The 19,288-nt window shown below is 44.1% G+C and overlaps 1 protein-coding gene across 1 annotated transcript; it reads right to left on the bottom strand.

Moving 5' to 3' along the window:
• Nucleotides 1-431: 431 nt before the first annotated feature.
• Nucleotides 432-19,240, bottom strand: LOC128318405 (NACHT, LRR and PYD domains-containing protein 12-like). Its single transcript, XM_053234345.1, has 13 exons — nt 19,154-19,240; nt 18,155-18,274; nt 15,522-15,638; nt 15,215-15,269; nt 10,812-11,016; nt 8,836-10,612; nt 7,916-8,089; nt 3,181-3,354; nt 2,581-2,754; nt 2,081-2,254; nt 1,371-1,544; nt 1,074-1,250; nt 432-774 (listed from the first exon to the last, which is right to left on the bottom strand). Exons 2-13 carry the CDS (start codon nt 18,271-18,273, stop codon nt 762-764), a joined length of 3,333 nt encoding a protein of 1,110 aa, XP_053090320.1. The 5' UTR covers nt 18,274; nt 19,154-19,240; the 3' UTR covers nt 432-761.
• Nucleotides 19,241-19,288: the final 48 nt, after the last annotated feature.

Here is a 19,288-nt window from a genome sequence, read left to right as displayed (position 1 = left end):
ACAGAGAGCTTCTTGAAGACGAGCTGTACAAGATGAAACTCATTTCTTTGTCTAATAATCACTCATGTAAAGTTTCAGGTGTTTGTGGAGCTTTAAACTGTTTCTTATCATAAAGTTTCTTACTGAATAATCACATGGCATATAACACGTCTCAAGCATTACACATGTACACAGGTTTACGTTAGCTCATGCTATAAAGCAGGTGAAATGGCTGATTATCTGTTGAATCTTTAATTATTTTACATTAATGTGTGTAATTATGTGTTTATGCTCATGATGAAGATCCTTTCAAATCAGACATCGGCTTTGTGAGGACTTTAGGACATCATGGACACAACATTAAATGTGGTTTACATACACACTGATCACACACACACACACACACACACACACACACACACACACTGCATTGTTGTGTGTTCCCAGTCACTGTTTATTTCATATTACATATACTGTTATATACTAGACAAAATTGTATGGAATAACAGGTTTATATACAGTAAATATACAAGAAGGTTTTCAACTGCTGTTTTTAGAATTATGTAAATATCTTTAATAGTTGAAGCGTGTTGCAGGTCTACATGTTTACATTATCATTTAAAATGCAGTAGAAAAGATGTTATTGTGTTGTGTGTAAATAGTGAAGGACTTTGCATGATAAAATATAATATTACAGTCTGAAGAAGCGTGAGCTGAGTGGATAAAGGATGTGATCAGTCACGGTGATTGTTGTGGAACTTCTACATCTGAATGTGAGTGATTCAGCTCGTAATGCTGTAAGACAGAGAACAGGACAGAATGACAATGTTAAACACCATCAACCATCAGAGTCCTTACAAACACCAGCACACACACACACACACACACACACACACACACACACACCCCTACAAACATCACCAAACGCTAAATGTTTAAGAGAATAATAGAATAATCAACAGTTTTTTGAGGACCAAAAAGGATCCCAAATATTTCCTTTTGGTTACTGAAGGTAAGATTAGGGCTAAGTGTCTGAGTGACTCAGAGTGTGTGTGTGTGTGTGTGTGTGTGTAGACAGAAAGTCAGTAACTCACTGTAGTGTCTCCAGTGTACAGTGTGGATCCTTCAGTAGATCAGAGAGCAGCTTCACTCCTGACTCTCCTGGATTATTGTTGTTCATGTTCAGTTCTCTCAGGTGTGATGAGGAGTTTGACCTCAGAGCTGAAGCCAAAGCAGCACAACCTTCATCTGTGATACTGCAGTTATACAACCTGCAGAGAGAAAACCATCTCACAGTTACAGCGTAAATCACTCAGCTTTACTACACAACATACACAAACTTCATATACAGTACACTTTCTGTGTGTGTGTGTGTGTGTGTGTGTGTGTACCTCAGTATCTCCAGTGTACAGTGTGGATTCTCCAGTCCAGCAGAGAGCAGCTTCACTCCTGAATCCTGCAGTTTATTGTCACTCAGGTTCAGTTCTCTCAGACTGGAGGAGTTTGAGCTGAGAACTGAGGACAGAACTCTACAGCTTTCCTCTGTCAGGTTACACACAATCAGACTGGAAGAGAAATGATGAAATATGTGAATATCTGCGTGATTAATGATGTGTGTTCCATCAGTTGGGAAATAAACTGTCTCCCTGAACACAAGGTTCTGATGTCAGAATAAAAATATAAAATAAAGAGACTGTGTATTTGTACTTGGACAGATCCACATCGTCTCAGCTCATATGAGACGATGTATTTAACAACAAGAAAGGGAAAGAGACGGATAGAGGTGGAGACACAAGATCTAAACAGATATAATTGCAAATCACAAAGTATAATTTTTATTTTTTCATCATATGGAATTAATCTACAAAGTAAATCTAATTTACAAGTACACATTTCAGTTTCTTATAGAATAATACATTACAGTTTAAACAACAAATCAGTTTAGTTCACTATGTAGAAGAAGGTACATGATGCAGGTACATGAGTGTGTAGAGAGAAAGTAAGAGTGTGTGTAGGATATAATCATTTCTGTTTGTAATTTTCCATTATAAAGTGATGATCTGACCCCTGCGTGTGTGTGTTTGTGTGTGTGTGTGTATACCTCAGTTTCTCGAGTGTACAGTGTGGATTCTCCAGTCCAGCAGAGAGCAGCTTCACTCCTGAATCCTGCAGGTTATTTCCACACAGGTCCAGTTCTCTCAGACTGGAGGAGTTTGAGTTGAGAACTGAGGACAGAACTCTACAGCTTTCCTCTGTCACATTACACCCACACAGACTGGAAGAGAAATAATGAAATATCAGAACACTGATCTCAAACACACACGCAGCCATAATACAGCTAAACTTTACCATGTAACAGAAATGTGAGTGTGTTTCTCTCACACACAGAAATCAGAGGACAGGACACCACATCAGCACATTTACAGGAGCAGCGACGTCTTTCTGCACTCCACAATCTCTCAGCTACAATTTATTATAACACCATTAGCTCATAATCTAGCTTTGACCACTGGCAGCAGCCTCAGAAGACATTCTTCTGATGGGTAATATTTCCTCAAATTAAACTCATCTAGCTGCTGTTCTGTGTGTGTGTGTGTGTACCTCAGTATCTCCAGTGTACAGTGTGGATTCTCCAGTCCAGCAGAGAGCAGCTTCACTCCTGAATCCTGCAGGTTATTGTGACTCAGATCCAGTTCTCTCAGACTGGAGGAGTTTGAGCTGAGAACTGAGGACAGTTCTCTACAGCTTTCCTCTGTCAGGTTACACCAACGCAGACTGGAAAAGAAATAATGAAATATGTGAATATCTAAATGATAAATGTGGTCAGCTTTTCCATCAGTTGGGAAATAAACTGTCTCCCTGAACACGAGGTTCTGATGTCAGAATAAAAATGTAAAATAAAGAGACTGTGTATTTGTACTTGGACAGATCCACGTGTCTCAGCTCATATGAGACGATGTATTTAACAACAAGAAAGGGAAAGAGACGGATAGAAGTGGAGACACAAGATCTAACATGATACATGAACATGATACAGGTACATAAGTGTGTAGAGAGAAAGTAAGAGTGTGTGTCGGATATAATTTAACTGTGATAAAAGTCACATATAAAGACACAATCAATTCCGTTTGTGATCTTCAGCTATAAAGTTATGAGCTGACCTCAGTGTGTGTGTGTGTGTGTGTGTTTGTGTGTGTATACCTCAGTATCTCCAGTGTACAGTGTGGATTCTCCAGTCCAGCAGAGAGCAGCTTCACTCCTGAATCCTGCAGGTTATTTCCACGCAGGTTCAGTTCTCTCAGACTGGAGGAGTTTGAGCTGAAAACTGAGGACAGAACTCTACAGCTTTCCTCTGTCAGATTACAATAACACAGACTGGAAGAGAAACGATGAAATATCAGAACACTGATCTCAAACACACACACAGCCATAATACAGCTAAACTTTACCATGTAACAGAAATGTGAGTGTGTTTCTCTCACACACAGAAATCAGAGGACCGGACGCCACATCAGCACATTTACAGGAGCAGCGACATCTTTCTGCACTCCACAATCTCTCGGCTACAATTTATTATAACACCATTAGCTCATGTACATAACACACACATGAGAGAGCGAGCAGCCTCTCTATCTGTCTCTTTCCTGCCCTCTATCTATATGTCTGTCTCTATCCCCCCTCTATCTATCTGTCTGTCTTTCTGTCTGTCTGTGTCTCTCTCTCTCTCTCCATGTCTCTCTCTCTCACACACACACACACACACACAGACAGTATTATTGTCTGTTTGGTTTGGTTAGTTTCACACTGCACTGATTTTCCAGAGTGATAGTTATGGGGCACGATAGGACGATGGCAGAAGCATAATTTGCAACAGTTAGACACACAAATTTAGAAAGTGTCAAGTTTAGTAGTGTATATTCTTCTTGATAAATAAAGATATTCCTTTATTTGTCCCGCAGTGGGGAAATTGCATTTAGCAACAGCAGGGGTACAGTACAGAAAGAGTATAATGGCTTAAATAGTGCTAAAGCAAAAATCCTAACACAAAACAAAAAAGGAGAGGGGTGTATACACATAAGTACAGGCCGGTTGAGAATAGTGTAGCTTGCCAGTAGTGTGATGGTATTGCACATTAAAATATTTCACACTGATATTGCACATAAATGTGAGTGTAAATACTGCAATGAGAGTTTATAAATAAATAAATCAGCAGTGTTCATTATAAAGTCTTACAGCAGCAAGAAGGAAAGACCGACGAAATCTCTCCTTTACACAATGAGGGTGGAGTAGTCTGTCACTGAAGCTGCTCTCCAGAGCTGACAGGACGTCCCGCAGGGGGTGGGACTCGTGGTCCAGCATAGAGTCCAGTCAGTTTTGTCAGGACCCGTCTGTCACCAACCTCCCGCACTGAGTCCAGAGGACAGCCCAGGACAGAGCTGGACCTCTTGATGACCTTGTCCAGCTTTTTCCTTTCCTGCTGCTGCTCCAACAGACCACACCATACAGGATGGTTGATGCCACCACAGATAAAAAGTCTTTAGGAGCGCCCCCTGCACACCAAAGGACCGCAGTCTCCTCAGGAGGTAGAGCCTGCTCTGACCCTTCCTGTACAGTGCGTCTGTGTTGTGAGTCCAGTCCAGTTTGTGGTTTAGGTGAACACCCAGGTACTTATAAGAGTCCATAGTTAAGTGCTACAAGTTCCCTCTCAGTCTTATTTTCACTAAACCCACTCCTGCCTAGGCTGCAGACATGCATCCCATCTCTGTTGTTGCTTCTCACAGACCCAGAAACTCTCATCCACAAACCAGAGGCCGCACTACTAGTAACCTCATCTACCCTCCTCTGTAGTCTTGGTCTCACACATCGGTGGTAGGTGGGCTCTGGAACTGCCAGTCTGCAGTAAAGAAAGCTGATTTCATCTCAGCTTTAGCTTCCCATTACTCTCTTGACTTTTTGGCACTAACTGAGACTTGGATCTTTCCACAGAACTCAGCAACACTGGCTGCTCTATCTTCTGCTTATGCTTTCTCATACACTCCACGAGAAGCTGGCAGGGGTGGTGGTACAGGTCTGCTGTTGTCTCTGAGATGGTGCTTCACACTGCTCTCCCTGTCTCATCTCAACATCTCATCCTTTGAATTCCATGTAGTTACAGTTACCTCTCCAATCAACCTTCTCATCGTTGTCATCTACCGCCCTCCTGGTCCCCTAGGAGACTTCCTTGAAGAAATGGACATGCTCCTCAGTCTTTTCCCTACTGACAGCACCCCTCTTACTGTCCTCTGAGACTTCAACCTCCCTGCTGAAAAGCTCCATTCCTTTTGCCTTCTCCCTCTTCTGCATTCCTTTTCCTTAACATTCAACAGCTGTCCTCCTACACATAAAGGAGGAAACACCCTGGACCTTGTCTTCAGCCGCCCCTTTCCTGCTACATTCATCAGTGCTACCCCACTCCACATCTCTGATCATCTCTTGGTATCCTTCACAATCACCCTCCCTATCCTGCCTAAAACCACCAGCCATCAATACTTCTCTCCCACTCGTAGAAACATCCCTTCCTTACCCTGACTCCTTTTCCTCCCTACCATTGGAGCTAGCCACTGACACTTTCCTCTCCTCACTTTCCTCATCCTTGGACCTCCTCTGCCCTCTATCTTCTAAACCCAGGAAGATTTCCTGCCCTGCTCCTTGGCTATTGGATGTGTTACACAGTAATCTGAGAGAATTAAGAACAGCAGAGAGAAAGTGGAAGAAATCGCAACTCGACACAGATCTTGCCTCTTACTGCGCTCTCCTGTCCAAATTCTCATCTGAAGTGACTTCTGCTAAGACTGCCTTCTACAAGGAAAAGCTGGAATCCTCTGCACAAGATCCTCGCAATCTCCACAACATCTTTTCTTCACTACTCAACCCACCGGCTCCTCCTGCTCCATCCTCCCTGACTGCTGAAGACTTTACCACTTTTTATGATGAAAAGATTGAAAAAATCTGCCAGACATTCACTTCTACCCCGACTCCTACACTACACACTGAGAATTCTCCTTCTCATTCACTGGCACAGTTTTCTAAACTAGCAACAGAAGAGATCCTGCAAATCATCTTGTCCTGCAAACGTACCACCTGCCCATTGGATCCAATCCCTTCCACAATGGTCCAGACCATCTCTCAAGACCTCCCCCCCCCCTTCATCACCACTATCATCAATGGCTGACTAACATCTGGTCATGTACCAACCTCATCCAAGAGAGCAAGGGTTATTCCCATCCTGAAGAATCCCACTCTGGATCTCTCTGACATCAGCAACAACCGCTCAATATCACTTCTCTCTTTTCTTTCTAAAACCCTTGAAAGAACTGTCTACAATCAACTGTCTCTCCATCTCTCACAGAACAACCTCCATGACCCCAACCAGTCTGGCTTCAAACCGGCACACTCCACAGAGACTGCCCTTTTGGCCGTCACTGAGAAGCTACATGCCGCTAGATCAGCCAAACTTCTGATCTTGAGTCCTCATCCTCCTTGACCTTTCAGCAGCGTTTGACACAGTGAACCACAAGACTCTCTTGTCCACCCTCATGAGTCTAGGAATTTGTGGTGCAGCATGGCAATGGTTTGCTTCCTACCTGGAAGGTCAGTCATATCAGCTGACATGGAGGGGATCCACATCTGCTCCTCGCAGACTCTCCACTGGTGTTCCACAAGGCTCAGTACTTGGTCCTCTCCTGTTCTCCCTCTATACTCAATCTCTTTGTGTGGTCATATCCTCACATGGGTTTTCATACCACTGCTATGCCGATGACACTCAACTCATCCTCTCCTTCCCTCCCTCACACACTCATGTTTCTGCTCGGATATCAGCATGTCTGGCAGACATCTCATCATGGATTACAACTCATCAGTTGAAATTTAATCCCAGCAAAACTGAACTGCTGTTCATCCCAGGTGATTCATCCCCATCTCAGGATCTTGCAGTCTCCCTAGACAATTCTCTTATCTCGCTTTTGGTCAGTACACACAACCTTGGTGTAACTGTAGACAATCAACTGTCCTTCTACTCTCACACTACTAATCTGACATGCTCATGTCGATTTCTCATTTATAACATCAGAAGAATTCGTCCATTTCTTTCCACACAGGCCACTCAGGTGCTTGTTCAGTCCCTTGTCATTTCAAGACTGGACTACTGCAACTCACTCCTGGCAGGTCTGCCTCTGCATGAATAGTTTTCAACCTTCCTAAATTTTCCCACACCACCCCATTGCTGCGCTCCCTCCACTGGCTTCCTGTAGCTGCTGCATCAGATTTAAAACACTGATGTTTTCCTACAAAGCAAAAACGGACCAACACCCACTTATCTCAAAGAACTTATCACACCTCGAGCGCCACGACACTCCCTCCGATCCAAGGTGGTGGAATGAACTTCCCCTAGATGTCCAAACAGCTGAGTCACTGGCAGTCTTCATATGACGTCTAAAGACTTTCCTCTTCATAAAGTACTTAAATTAGCATTTACAAAACCAAAAAAAAAAAAAAAAATGTATTGTCTGAGCGCTTGTCTGTTACCTCCCAACAGAATGTTGGACTGATGGTATTCCTAGTTTGTGACCTAGTGAGTCAGAATTAATTTTTGATAGACTTCAAAGCACTTTTGTAAGTCGATCTGGATAAAGGCGTCTGCCAAATGCCGTAAATGTAAATAGCACATTACACTCCATCTCACAAGTCTCATGTGCACTGATCCATGAGCTCTAGAAATAAATGTATTTTGATCCAAAGTGAGAAGTGACTCAGAAGACCTTCCTCTGATGGGTCATATTTTATTAAAACTAAACTCATCCAGCTCCTGTTCTGAGTTCTGTGTGTGTGTGTGTGTGTGTGTGTGTGTGAAGTGAAGTGAAGTGAAGTGAATATATGTGAAGTGTGTGTGTATATATACCTCAGTATTTCCAGTGTACAGTGTGGATTCTCCAGACCAGCAGAGAGCAGCTTCACTCCTGAATCCTGCACGTTATTGTGACTCAGGTTCAGTTCTCTCAGTCTGGAGGAGTTTGAGCTGAGAATTGAGGACAGAACTCTACAGCTTTCCTCTGTCAGGTGACACACACACAGCCTGGAAGAGAAATGATGAATTCTGTGAATATCTGATTGATAAATGAGGTGTGTTTCAATCACAAGGGCTTTCAAGTTGTAATGATTTAAATGTCTGTCGGAAAACATGGTGTCTGCAGCTTGAAGAGACCAAAAATATACTGTGTTGTGTCTCGTAATATGTGTTTCCTTTGGCCTTGACTCAACTATTTTCTGTTTTTTTTTTTTGCTGTAATGAAGTAAGGCGTCCACGACACGTGTTACATATATTTGTTCTTTTCCTTCCTCTGAGCTACAGGTGATTACTATCATCAATCAGTGATAGTTATGGGGAATGATAGGACGATGGCATATTACACTCCATCTCACAAGCCTCATGTGCACTGATCTATGAGCTCTAGAAATAAATGTATTTTGATCCAAAGTGAGAAGTGATTTTGATTTTTCAGTATTGACACAAAGTTATGTGTTGAATTTCAAAGAGACAATAAAACAGTTGGTGTGCATCGTTCTCTGCTCATACAGACACCTCTGATTTCCGGGGGTTTGGAGTGGACCCGAGTACAGGTGGTGTGTTCACGTATGTCAAAAGGTTGGTTTAATAACATCTTACTGTAAAAAGTGAAACAATCTTCTGTAAAGGTACCAGAGGTTTGTTTAAAGATGATTAGAGTAACTATTAACAAGCATTAATCCAACTAGTGCAGTTTAGTGTTACATTAAAATAACAAACTACACAGTAACACATTTATAAACAAAAATACTCACAGAGCTTTTCTAGAGGCTTTGACCACTGTCAGCACCCTCAGAAGAAATTCCTCTGATGGGTCATATTTGCCCAAATCAAACACATCCAGCTCCTGTTCTGAGTTCAGTAAAATAAACAACAGAGCTGACCACTGAGCAGGAGAGAGTCTGATTCCACTGAGACGACTATAAACAACCCTGTTCAGGTAAGTTTGTACTTCCTGCACTAGAGAATGATCATTCAGTTCATTCAGACAGTGGAACAGATTGATGGATTTCTCTGGAGATGGATTCTCCCTGATCTTCTCCTTGATGTACTCAACTGTTTCCTGTTTGCTGTGAGAGCTGCTTCCTGTCTGTGGCATTAAGCCTCGTAAGAGAGTCTGATTGGACTCCAGTGAGAGACCCAGAAGGAAGCGGAGGAACAGGTCCAGGTGTCCATTCTCACTCTGTAAGGCCTTGTCCACTGCACTCCTGAGGAAATCAGACATGTTTGGATTCCTGAAGAGATTAAAAACTCCAGTGCTTTGCTCCAGTAGCACATTTCTCTTTTTAATGATAAAGGAGAGAAATGCGTATAAAGCAGCCAGAAACTCCTGAACACTCAGATGTACAAAGCTGAACACCTTCCCCAGGTGAAGCCCAGACTCCTCTCTGAAGATCTGGGTACACATTCCTGAGTACACTGAAGCTTCTCTGACATCAATGCCACACTCTCTCAGGTCTTCCTCATAGAAGATCAGGTTTCCTTTCTCCAGCTGTTGGAAAGCCAGTTTTCCCAATGCCAGGATACTCTCTCTGGTCTGCTGAGGATCAGGGTCACATTTCTGATGGTACTTTTGGTCCTTGTGTTTGATCTGAAAGATCAGGAAGTGTGTGAACATTTGCGTCAGAGTCTTGGGGATCTCTCCACTCTCTGCTTCACCCAACATTCTCTCTAGAACAGTGGCTGAAATCCAGCAGAAGACTGGGATGTGGCACATGATGTAGAGGCTTCTTGAAGACTTTGTGTGTGTGATGATTTTATTGGCCAGGCTCTGATCACTGATCCTCTTCCTGAAGTACTCCTCTTTCTGAGGATCACTGAACCCTCGTACCTCTGTTACCTGGTCTACGCACTCAGGAGGGATCTGATTGGCTGCTCCTGGTCGAGAGGTTATCCAGAGGAGAGCAGAGGGAAGCAGATTCCCCTTGATGAGGTTTGTCAGCAGCACATCCACTGAGGCTGACTCTGTCACATCACACAATCTCTCATTGTTCTGGAAATTTAGAGGAAGTCGATACTCATCCAGACCATCAAAGATAAAGAGGACTTTGTAGGAGTTACAGTCTGATAATTCTAGTTTTCTCATTTCTGGGAAAAAGTGATGAAGAAGATTCATCAGACTGAGATTTTTCTGCTTCATCAGATTCAGCTCTCTAAAGGGAAGTGGAAACATGAAGGTGACGTCCTGATTTGCTTTTCCTTCAGCCCAGTCCAGAATGAACTTCTGCACAGAGACTGTTTTTCCAATTCCAGCAACTCCTTTAGTCAGCACACTTCTGATGGACTTGTCTTTAAAGAGATCATTACATTTGATGGGTGTCTCCTGTGTTGCTGGTCTCCTGGACGCTGTCTCAATCTGTCTCACCTCATGTTCATTATTGACGTCTCCACTCCAGCCCTCTGTGATGTAGAGCTCTGTGTAGATCTCATTCAGAAGAGCTGAGCTTCTATGCTGTGAGATTCCTTCATTAATTCTTTTAAACTTCTCCCTCAGGTTGGATTTCAGCTTTTGTTGATACACAGATACCAGCTCTAATAAAAAATATAATAACATTTTAATGCAAATATGCAATATGATTAATGTATAAAACTTAGAAGTAAAAATATATACATAACCAGTTTCAGATTACTAATATCATTGACTTATTCAGCTTGATAAATTTAATATGATGTGTTTAAGTATGAACTAAACTTAACTTGTTAAAATAAAGCCATGACTCAGAGCTCTTACTGTTGTGCAGTGTGTGAGCGAGATCTGTGTGGTTCATGTTCTTCAGGACGTGCAGTGTGATCTTCAGTGCTCCCTCTCTCACACTGTGCAGAACCTCCTCATCCTCCACCTCCCTCTCAGTGCATGCTGGGTAATCTGGGATCAGGAGCTTCTTAAACCTCTTCAGCTCGTTCTTTATCAGAGTGATGACTTTGTGTTCCAGCTCCTGATTAGAAACACACAGGAACAGATCTAAATATTATAATGTTACACAGGAAGAGATGCTTTTATTTTATGAAAAGAAGAAAATTCTCTTTCTATTACCACAGTTACAACTGAAATTCTGTTTGATTACCCATAATGCTCCTTCACATGGATAAAACGTCTCCAGGTTATGCATGTAACCATGGTTCCCCGAGGGAAAGAGACGCTGCGTCAAAACGCTATGGGAAGTGGTAGCTCAGTGGTTAAGATGTTGGACTTCTGCTCAGAAGGTTGAGAGTTCAAATCCCAGCACCACCAAGCTGCCACCACTGGGCCCTTGAGCAAGGCCCTTAACCCTCAACTGCTCAGGTGTATAAAATCAGATAATTGTAAGTTGCTCTGGATAAGGGCGTCTGCCAAATGCCGTAAATGTAATGTAAATGGGAACGCCTTCAGTGTGACCGCGCTCTGAATAACATGTGTAATCAGTCCAATGCAAACACCGCGCTAGCTTCTAAGAAATGAGGCAAGCTCAGCAGGGATGCCGGAAGTGTGGCACTGAGACGCAGCGTCTTGTTCCCTCAGGGAACCATGGTTACATGCGTAACCTGGAGACGTCCCCCTTCAGGAACTCGAGCTGCATCGAAACGCTATGGGAACGAGTATGCCCACGCCGCCAGACTTACAAATCCCTGCCTAGTGTGGAAAGGGCACAGCTCAAGGCAAAAGGACAGAAGAGCCGGGAGTGGCTCACATCCCCAGGCCGTAGAACCTGGCAAATGTCAGGGGCGTGGACCAACCCCTGACATTGGTCCACGCCCCTGCGTTGCAGATGTCCTTTATGTACACACCTGCGAGAAAGGCCTTCGAGGCTGCCACACCTCGGGTAGAGTGAGCCCCAAGGGTGAGGGGAGACCAGAGGACTCATAAGCCAGGGAAATGGCCTCCACAATCCACTGGCTGAGGGTCTGCTTGGTAGCAGAAAGACCCCTCTTCAGGGGACCAAAGCATACAAGCAATTGGTCTGCCCACCTCCACAGGGCAGCTCTGTGGATGTACACATCCAGTGCTCGCACTGGACACGTACAGTTAAGCTTCCGACGGTTGGGCTCCCGAAAGGGAGGAGGACAGAAGGCCTGCAGCACGACCGGCCGTGGTGCCGAGGAGGGAACTTTTGGTACGTACCCCGCTCGGGGGTACAAGAACGCTTTGGCCAGACTGGGCGCAAAGTAGAAGGGGCCGCAGAGAGGGCCTGAAGATCCCCCACTCTCCTAAGAGAGGAAATCGCCAAGAGAAAGGCAGTTTTCAACGTCAAAAGACGGTCCGAAATCTCCTCTATGGGCTTGAAGGGGGGTTTACAGAGAGCCTCTAAAGCCACAGCCAGGTCCCAAGGAGGGACCCGAGATCGCACTGGAGGTCTGAGCCTCAGCGCACCGCGGAGGAAACGTGTAACCAGGGGGTGCCTGCCCACTGACTGACAACTGAGGGGGGCGTGGCAGGCCGCAATAGCCGCCACGTAGACCTTCAGGGTGGAGTGGGTCAGCCCTGCGGAGAGACAGGCCTGCAGGAACTCCAGCACTGTACCAACTGGGCAGTGAACAGAGTCGAGCCGGCGGTCTCCGCACCAGGAAGTGAAAAGTTTCTACTTCAGGGCGTACAGTTTCCTCGTTGAGGGAGCTCTGGGCTGGAGGATGGTCTCAACAACCTCGGCTGAGAGATGTCTAAGGCACGTAGGCACCGCCGCGTGACCTTGATCATGCAGAGCGGGTTTCCCCTCAGGGAGAACCCCCTGGTCTTGAGCCACCACTGTAGGGGTCTCATGTACAGCAGGCCAAAAGGTATTACGTTGGAAGCAGCTGCCAACAGACCCAGCAGTCTCTGAAACTGCTTCACAGTGAGTGACCGGCCTTCTCTCACTCTCGCGACTGCTGTGAGGATCGACTCGATCCGAGCAGGAGACAGGCGTGCCTGCATCGCGGTCTAATCCCACACCGCGCCCAGATAAGTGATTCTCTGTACTGAAGGAAGCACACTTTTCTCGGCGTTCAGTCTTAACCCCAGCGGGGTGAGAGTGCTAGGCCGAACAGAAGAACCCGATATTGGTAAGCTTCGCCCCCAAAAACGAACCTCAGGAACTTCCTGTGTTGAGGAAGGATGGAGATATGGAAATATGCATCCCTTAGGTCGATCGTGACAAACCAGTCCTCGGAGCTGATCTGAGACACGACCTGTGTTACCGGGAGCATCCTGAACTTCAGTCATGCGACTGAGAGGTTCAACTGCCGCAAGTCCCAAAACAGGACGCAGCCCTCCACCCTTCTTGGGAACAATGAAGTACCGGCTGTAGAGCCCGGACTCTGTCGTGAGGAGGGACCACCTCGATGGCCTCCTTCCTCAGGAGAGTGTGTACTTCCTGTTCCATTACCAGAGCCGAACTGAATTCGGTAGCCTCTCTCTACAGTATGTAGGACCCATTGAGACACATTCGGCAGAAGTTTCCACGCTGCCAAATAGCTCACTAAGGGGATCAGCCTCTCGAGACTGACCTCTGGTACGGCGAGAGCGGCTAGCTTGGTGCCCTGGAGCGGAGAACTGACAGGGAACGACCGAACTAGCTGCTCCGAAGGCCTCCAAAGAGGCCACCAGCCTCCCAGACCTGCTACATTTCTGGGTGAGAACTGGGAGAAATGCTCGCCGGAGACCGCTGCGCCCTGAAGCACCATAGGTGGCAGGGTTGGCAGACCGACCTCCCGAGGGCACTGAGGCGAGACGGGCACCGTATAATGAGGTGTACACCGTCCCGCCCCAGAGGGGCCCGCCCTCGGAAGCCCTGGGCCCAAGGCGTCAGGGCTTCTTAGCCGCGGCCCTCCTCGCCAAAAGAACGGTCCTCAGATCTGTCTTCGTGTCAGAGGGACCGGGCCCAGAGCGCCGCTGAGACTCCCGGTCCCGCTGCGGGGGAGCATGGGAGGCGACGCTCTGATGACGCATCTCCCCGTGCTCATCCAGCTCCTTGAGCAGGTCGGCCTGGTACGCCTGTAACACCACCATGGTGTGCAGACACGCACCAGCCTGACCCGCTGCCGTGTACGCCTTGCCCACCAGCGCTGAGGTGGTCCGCAGCGGCTTGGTGGGCAGCGCCGGAGCCTTCAGGGATGAAGCCGCACCAGGGGACAGATAGCTAGCTAGCGTCTGTTCAACCCTGGGCATCGCCCTGTAGCCAGTATGGTCCAGCCCTGCCATGTTAGCAAAGTAAGACGAGGCGGAACTGAATAAACGGGCCGAAAAAGGCCTCCTCCATGACCTTGACACCTCGGTGTGGAGGTTGGGGAAAAAAGGCAGGCTCTGGCGTGGAGGTGGCGGTTTACTGCGCAGGAAGCGCTCATCTAGCTTAGACCCCTGCGGTTCAACCCGCGTTTCAGCGGGCCAGTCAATGCTAAGTTTAGCAACAGCCCGCGAAACTACCTCCAGCAGCTCCTCATATTGAGGAGACTGCGGCAAATCAGAGTCGGCGCCCTCCACGTCAAACCTCCTCGGAGGAAGACAGGCGGAGCGCCGGGCTTCCGAACCCAGAGAGCGGACAGTGGCTCTGGAGGGTGAGGAAGGAGAAAGGGACTCATTCGTCTCCATTCCCTCCGCCAGATCCATCTGCGAGCCCCACGAGCGCAACCGCCACTCTGCCTCGGCAGAAGCAGGGCCGGCACCGCGAGGCACGCGAGTGAAGGATCCCTCCTCAAAGAGAGCCTTCCGGGAGTGAAGCGCGCGCAGACTTTGTTTTTTTGGCAAACGCTCGCAATGCGAGCAGCCGGCTCCCTCGAGAGCCGACTCTGCGTACTCCGCTCCCAAGCAGACAACGCAAAGACTGTGTGTATCCCCGCCGGTAATATAACGCGGGCAGGGAGGAACACACAGCCTAAAACACTGTCTGCTCTCGCCCTGTTTCAGTTTCGCTTTGTCCTTGGCCTTAGGCACGCCACAGACAACACAGAAAAACAAACAATAGACAGACAATATCACACAGAGCACTTGCTGAATGACAGAAAGCTAGCGCGGCGTTTGCCGCTCGGGCTTTTATGCTTCCGGGTCGCTACGTCACCCCGCCCGTGACGTCTCGCCCATCCATTGGACTGATTACACGTTATTCAGAGCGTGGTCACGCTGAAGGCGTTCCCATAGCGTTTCGACGCAGCTCGAGTTCCTGAAGGGGAACTGTATACACACACCTTGAATATGGAGTCCAACTGATTCCTGCTGATGTTTGATTTCTTCTTTTGTGGTCTGTGAACGAATAAAACACATCATGTAATATGGACTATATGTATTCATAGCTGCACAACACGCTAATAAATACAGAGACAGATAATTAACACTCTCCTCTTAACACAATACACTGATTTCAGGATTTCCTAACTGACACTAACATGTTTAGAAACAAATGTTTTAATAAATGAATTAATAAAATAGTTATATTATGACATGAGTGAGTTTGATCAAGTGGAACACTGCCATAAAACAGCTCACTACACTGACCTCAGATCAGTAGAACTGTCTCTGTCTCTGAAGTTAGTTATGGGATCCATTGACGCGTCACTCTTCATGGACACACAGCTGGGTTCTGGTGAGTCTGATCTCTTTCCCTCCATCATTCTACAACACACATATTATTACAGCCAGAAATTAAGGGAATTGTACATGCTAATATAATATGGCTTCATTATGGATGATTGTATATCAACTTTGAATTAGCACAGAACCTCTTAAACAATCTTAGTCTAATAAGCAGCAAATTAAATAATGCAGACGAATAAAAGGCAAGGCCTAGCATTTCAACCAACCATATTATGTCTAGAAATGTTTAAGTCAGAGAGCACATATACACTGTGTTTTACAGTAGCTACCCTTCAGATGGGGAAAAGGCTGGATCGTGTGAAAATGTAGAGCAGTAGTGTACAGTTTCAGTATTACTATTTCCACATTCACGTGGACCAAATGAAAGGAGGCTGCAGGCCGGATTTGGCCCACAGGACTTGTGTGTGCTCTAGATAGTAGATAAATAGTTAACCACAATTTTCTTACATATCGATTATATCAACAAGCAGAAGCTACAAAAGCAGACAAATTTACTAAATCCAGTTAAATAGAATTCATTTCCTGTTTTTGTTTTTGGTTCATTTCTCCTCTTCTCATTTTTTTCTTTTTTGTGTTATGAACAAATAATTATCGCTGCTTCTTCATGATCTTCTGACGTTACTTTAGTTACTTATTCCTTTCACACCACAAGGGGGCTCCCTGCTACTGCATGATACACAAACCTCTTGGTCAGATGATAGTAAAATGTGCTTTTTTGCATAACTATTTTAAAAATCACAGGGCCCCCTGATTCTCCGGGGTCCTAAGTGACCGTTTACACCGCTTATAGCCAGAAACGACCCTGAGTCACTAAGTAATGCACAAAATCTATTGGTGTCTATTCAGCAGTTAGTTCCAGTCCGTTAATCAGACAAGCGGCATTCCAAGAGATCTGATATTTAATATAACAGCACTGAGCAAAAATAAGCAAAATATTTGGCCATATTTTGTCTTAAATGTTAGTTACTCCATATTACAGTTTTTTTTTTTTTCTATTGCTAACATGCATTGGTCAAAACTGAAGTCACAATATCAAAACTCTTCACACAGTTAGTGAAACAAAAGTATAAACGGACCAAACTGTGAATAATTTTTCATTGCTTTCACCCAAAATGCATTCAGTGACCACATTTTCCAAAATCCATGAACTCTTTTTTCATTCATACTCCACCACCTGCAAAACACTATATATTTGCAGCATGTTTATCAAATGCAAACACACTGCTTTCAAAAATGTTTAAAAAACACATTCAAAACAGAATGATGGCAAATTTCGTGCATTTCTGCAGTAGCCATATTGAAATATACAGAAAATCTTAGCAGAATATTTACAATACAATGAAATAAATAATCATTCCAAACTTCTTTTAGTAAAAGGAGACAGCTTCGGAATGATTCTGTTTGGAAACATGGATCAAGGAAGACAGGTTGGTGAGAGAGAGGCAGGTAGAGAGAAGGAGAATGCATGAAGGACAAAGGAGAGGAAGACCAAGAGCAGTTTATGACCACCATCCACATGATCAGTTGTGTTTACTGGACACAATGAATGCGGGGTGTGGAGACATTTCTCCTGAAGACTGCCAGGGTTGGAGTAGACATTCCAGAAGATATTTTCCAAGGTGCATCGCCAGAGAAGATACAAGATGTGATGTTGATGAAAACTTGTGGCCAAATGCAGGAGAGAGGGAGGACTAGAACCCTGACAGTGCTGTATATAAAGTATGAGTGATTATACTATACATATTGATGGGTTTTTTTGTAGTTATTGCTGCAGCCCTGGAATTTCAGTAATTTTGTTTTTTTTCTTTTTCAACTTTTTATTTTTCACAAGTAAATTAAAATATGCAAATACATAGAAAAATAAAGGATATTGAAACAAATTGCAGCATTTCTGATTCATTCTTGTTACATATACTTTAATACAGTCAATAAAGTGAAAAGGTGTTATTCTTATTCTATAATGAAATACTGATTTATGTGAAAAATCGTTCAAACTTCAAAGATAAAAGTTCATAATTTCTGAAATGCTCCCTGTTGTTAGTGTTTTTTAGGTCCGTGTGTTATGAGTGACAATGTGTGCTTTCTGAGTGAGAAGTTGCCAGTGTTATGGTGGAACGAGCTTATTGTGAGACATGTATGAAGTTTTTTGGTGGTTTGAGCAAGTTTTGGAGGTGAGATTAACTGTTTGGCCAAAATTCAAGTTGGTAATATAATATCTTGTAATATCTTGTTTATAGAACTGTTATATAAAAGCAATATCACACTTGCAATCATGCTGTTGTACTGAATATCAGCACGGCTCTGATTACCTGTGAATAACTGTGATTACCTACAGTCTTGGGCCTACAGCTGAATCACGGCCGTGCTGATATTCAGTATAAAAACACTCTTGCTCATGTGATATTGCTTAAATATTTAATATAGACTGTTTAATGCAATCAAGGTAAATATCTGTGTAAATGTAACTGAGTGCAAATCTGACCATTCTGGTTTTTGTTGGAGAGAAAAGAACTAAACCACCTCACTATACTGACCTCAGATCAGTAGAACTGTCTCTGTCTCTGAAGTTAGTTATGGGATCCTCTTTTGACCGGTCACTCTTCATGGACACACAGCTGGGTTCTGGTGAGTCTGATCTCTTTCCCTCCATCATTCTACAACAAACATATTATTAGAGCCAGAAATTAAGGGAATTGTACATGCTAATATAATATGAACTGTATATGGATGATTGTATATCGGGTTTGAATTCGCACAGAACCTCTTAAACAAACTTAGCCTAATAAGCAGCAAGTAACATAAGAAAAAATGAAGATAAAAGATTTAAATTTAGCTGCTTAACAATAAAACACATTACACTGGCTCAATAAAAATCAAATTAAAACTATAAAGATCTGTAATTTATTTAAAATCTGTGTGTGGAATTCTGAACCCTGATGGTGTAAAGATGTGTACACTCATTTGTACTTCATGAGAAAATAATAATAACAATGATAACAATACTACGGAAAAAAAAACATAATACTGCACTTTTTGATATGATCTACAAAACAGAACAGCGCCTCCTGCTGATAACGATGCTGTTAAAACATTGTGTATGGAGTATATTGCAGTAAATACATGAATTCTATACATTTGTACCTCTTATATACACTTTAAACTTTATTTTTATTTTATCGTTGTTCTTCCTCTAATGTAAATTCAGAGTGTTTATACAATCCCCTTTGAAAGCATTGGAACAGCAAGGTGAATTCTTTTGTTTTTCTAATTTAATTTACTTTAAGACTATCTGTTCCTATACTTTTGCTCAAATAAAAATTGGCTGTTCTGCCACCAAAGCTGCCATGTTCTAAGTTGTTTAACACATCTAGATGTAAATACCAGGAAATGAAGCTGAAATTCTGATCTATCGTCTCATATTCATCTTTTCCTCTCAAACCCAAATGTCTTCAGTGTGTCAGAAACAATAGAACTGACCTTGTGTTCAAATACTTTCAGAGGTTTGTATTAAAGCTTTAGATTTAGACACTTACTGTGTTTTTACTCCTGAAAAGATTTATTTTCCCCTCGACACAAAACGGAGCTGCTGAGTTTTCCTTTCACTTATGCAGTCTGACTGGTTTGGTGGGGAACGGCACAGATATACTGTACACAAACACACACATAAA

The sequence above is a fragment of the Pangasianodon hypophthalmus genome, chromosome 1, assembly GCF_027358585.1.
Source record: "Pangasianodon hypophthalmus isolate fPanHyp1 chromosome 1, fPanHyp1.pri, whole genome shotgun sequence".
NCBI classification, from domain to species: Eukaryota; Metazoa; Chordata; class Actinopteri; order Siluriformes; family Pangasiidae; genus Pangasianodon; species Pangasianodon hypophthalmus.
The sequence above is the reverse complement of the archived record's forward strand: the minus strand, read 5'-3'. Positions and strand labels throughout refer to the sequence as shown.

Excerpts from the sequence above, each read along its gene's own strand:
- LOC128318405 (XM_053234345.1), bottom strand. The coding sequence starts at position 18,273 with ATGATGGAGGGAAAGAGATCAGACTCACCAGAACCCAGCTGTGTGTCC. Across the intron at positions 10,613-10,811 it reads CGCTCACACACTGCACAACA|AGCTGGTATCTGTGTATCAA; the intron begins GTAAGAGCTCTG and ends ATTTTTTATTAG. Across the intron at positions 1,545-2,080 it reads TGTACACTCGAGAAACTGAG|TCTGATTGTGTGTAACCTGA; the intron begins GTATACACACAC and ends TTTCTCTTCCAG.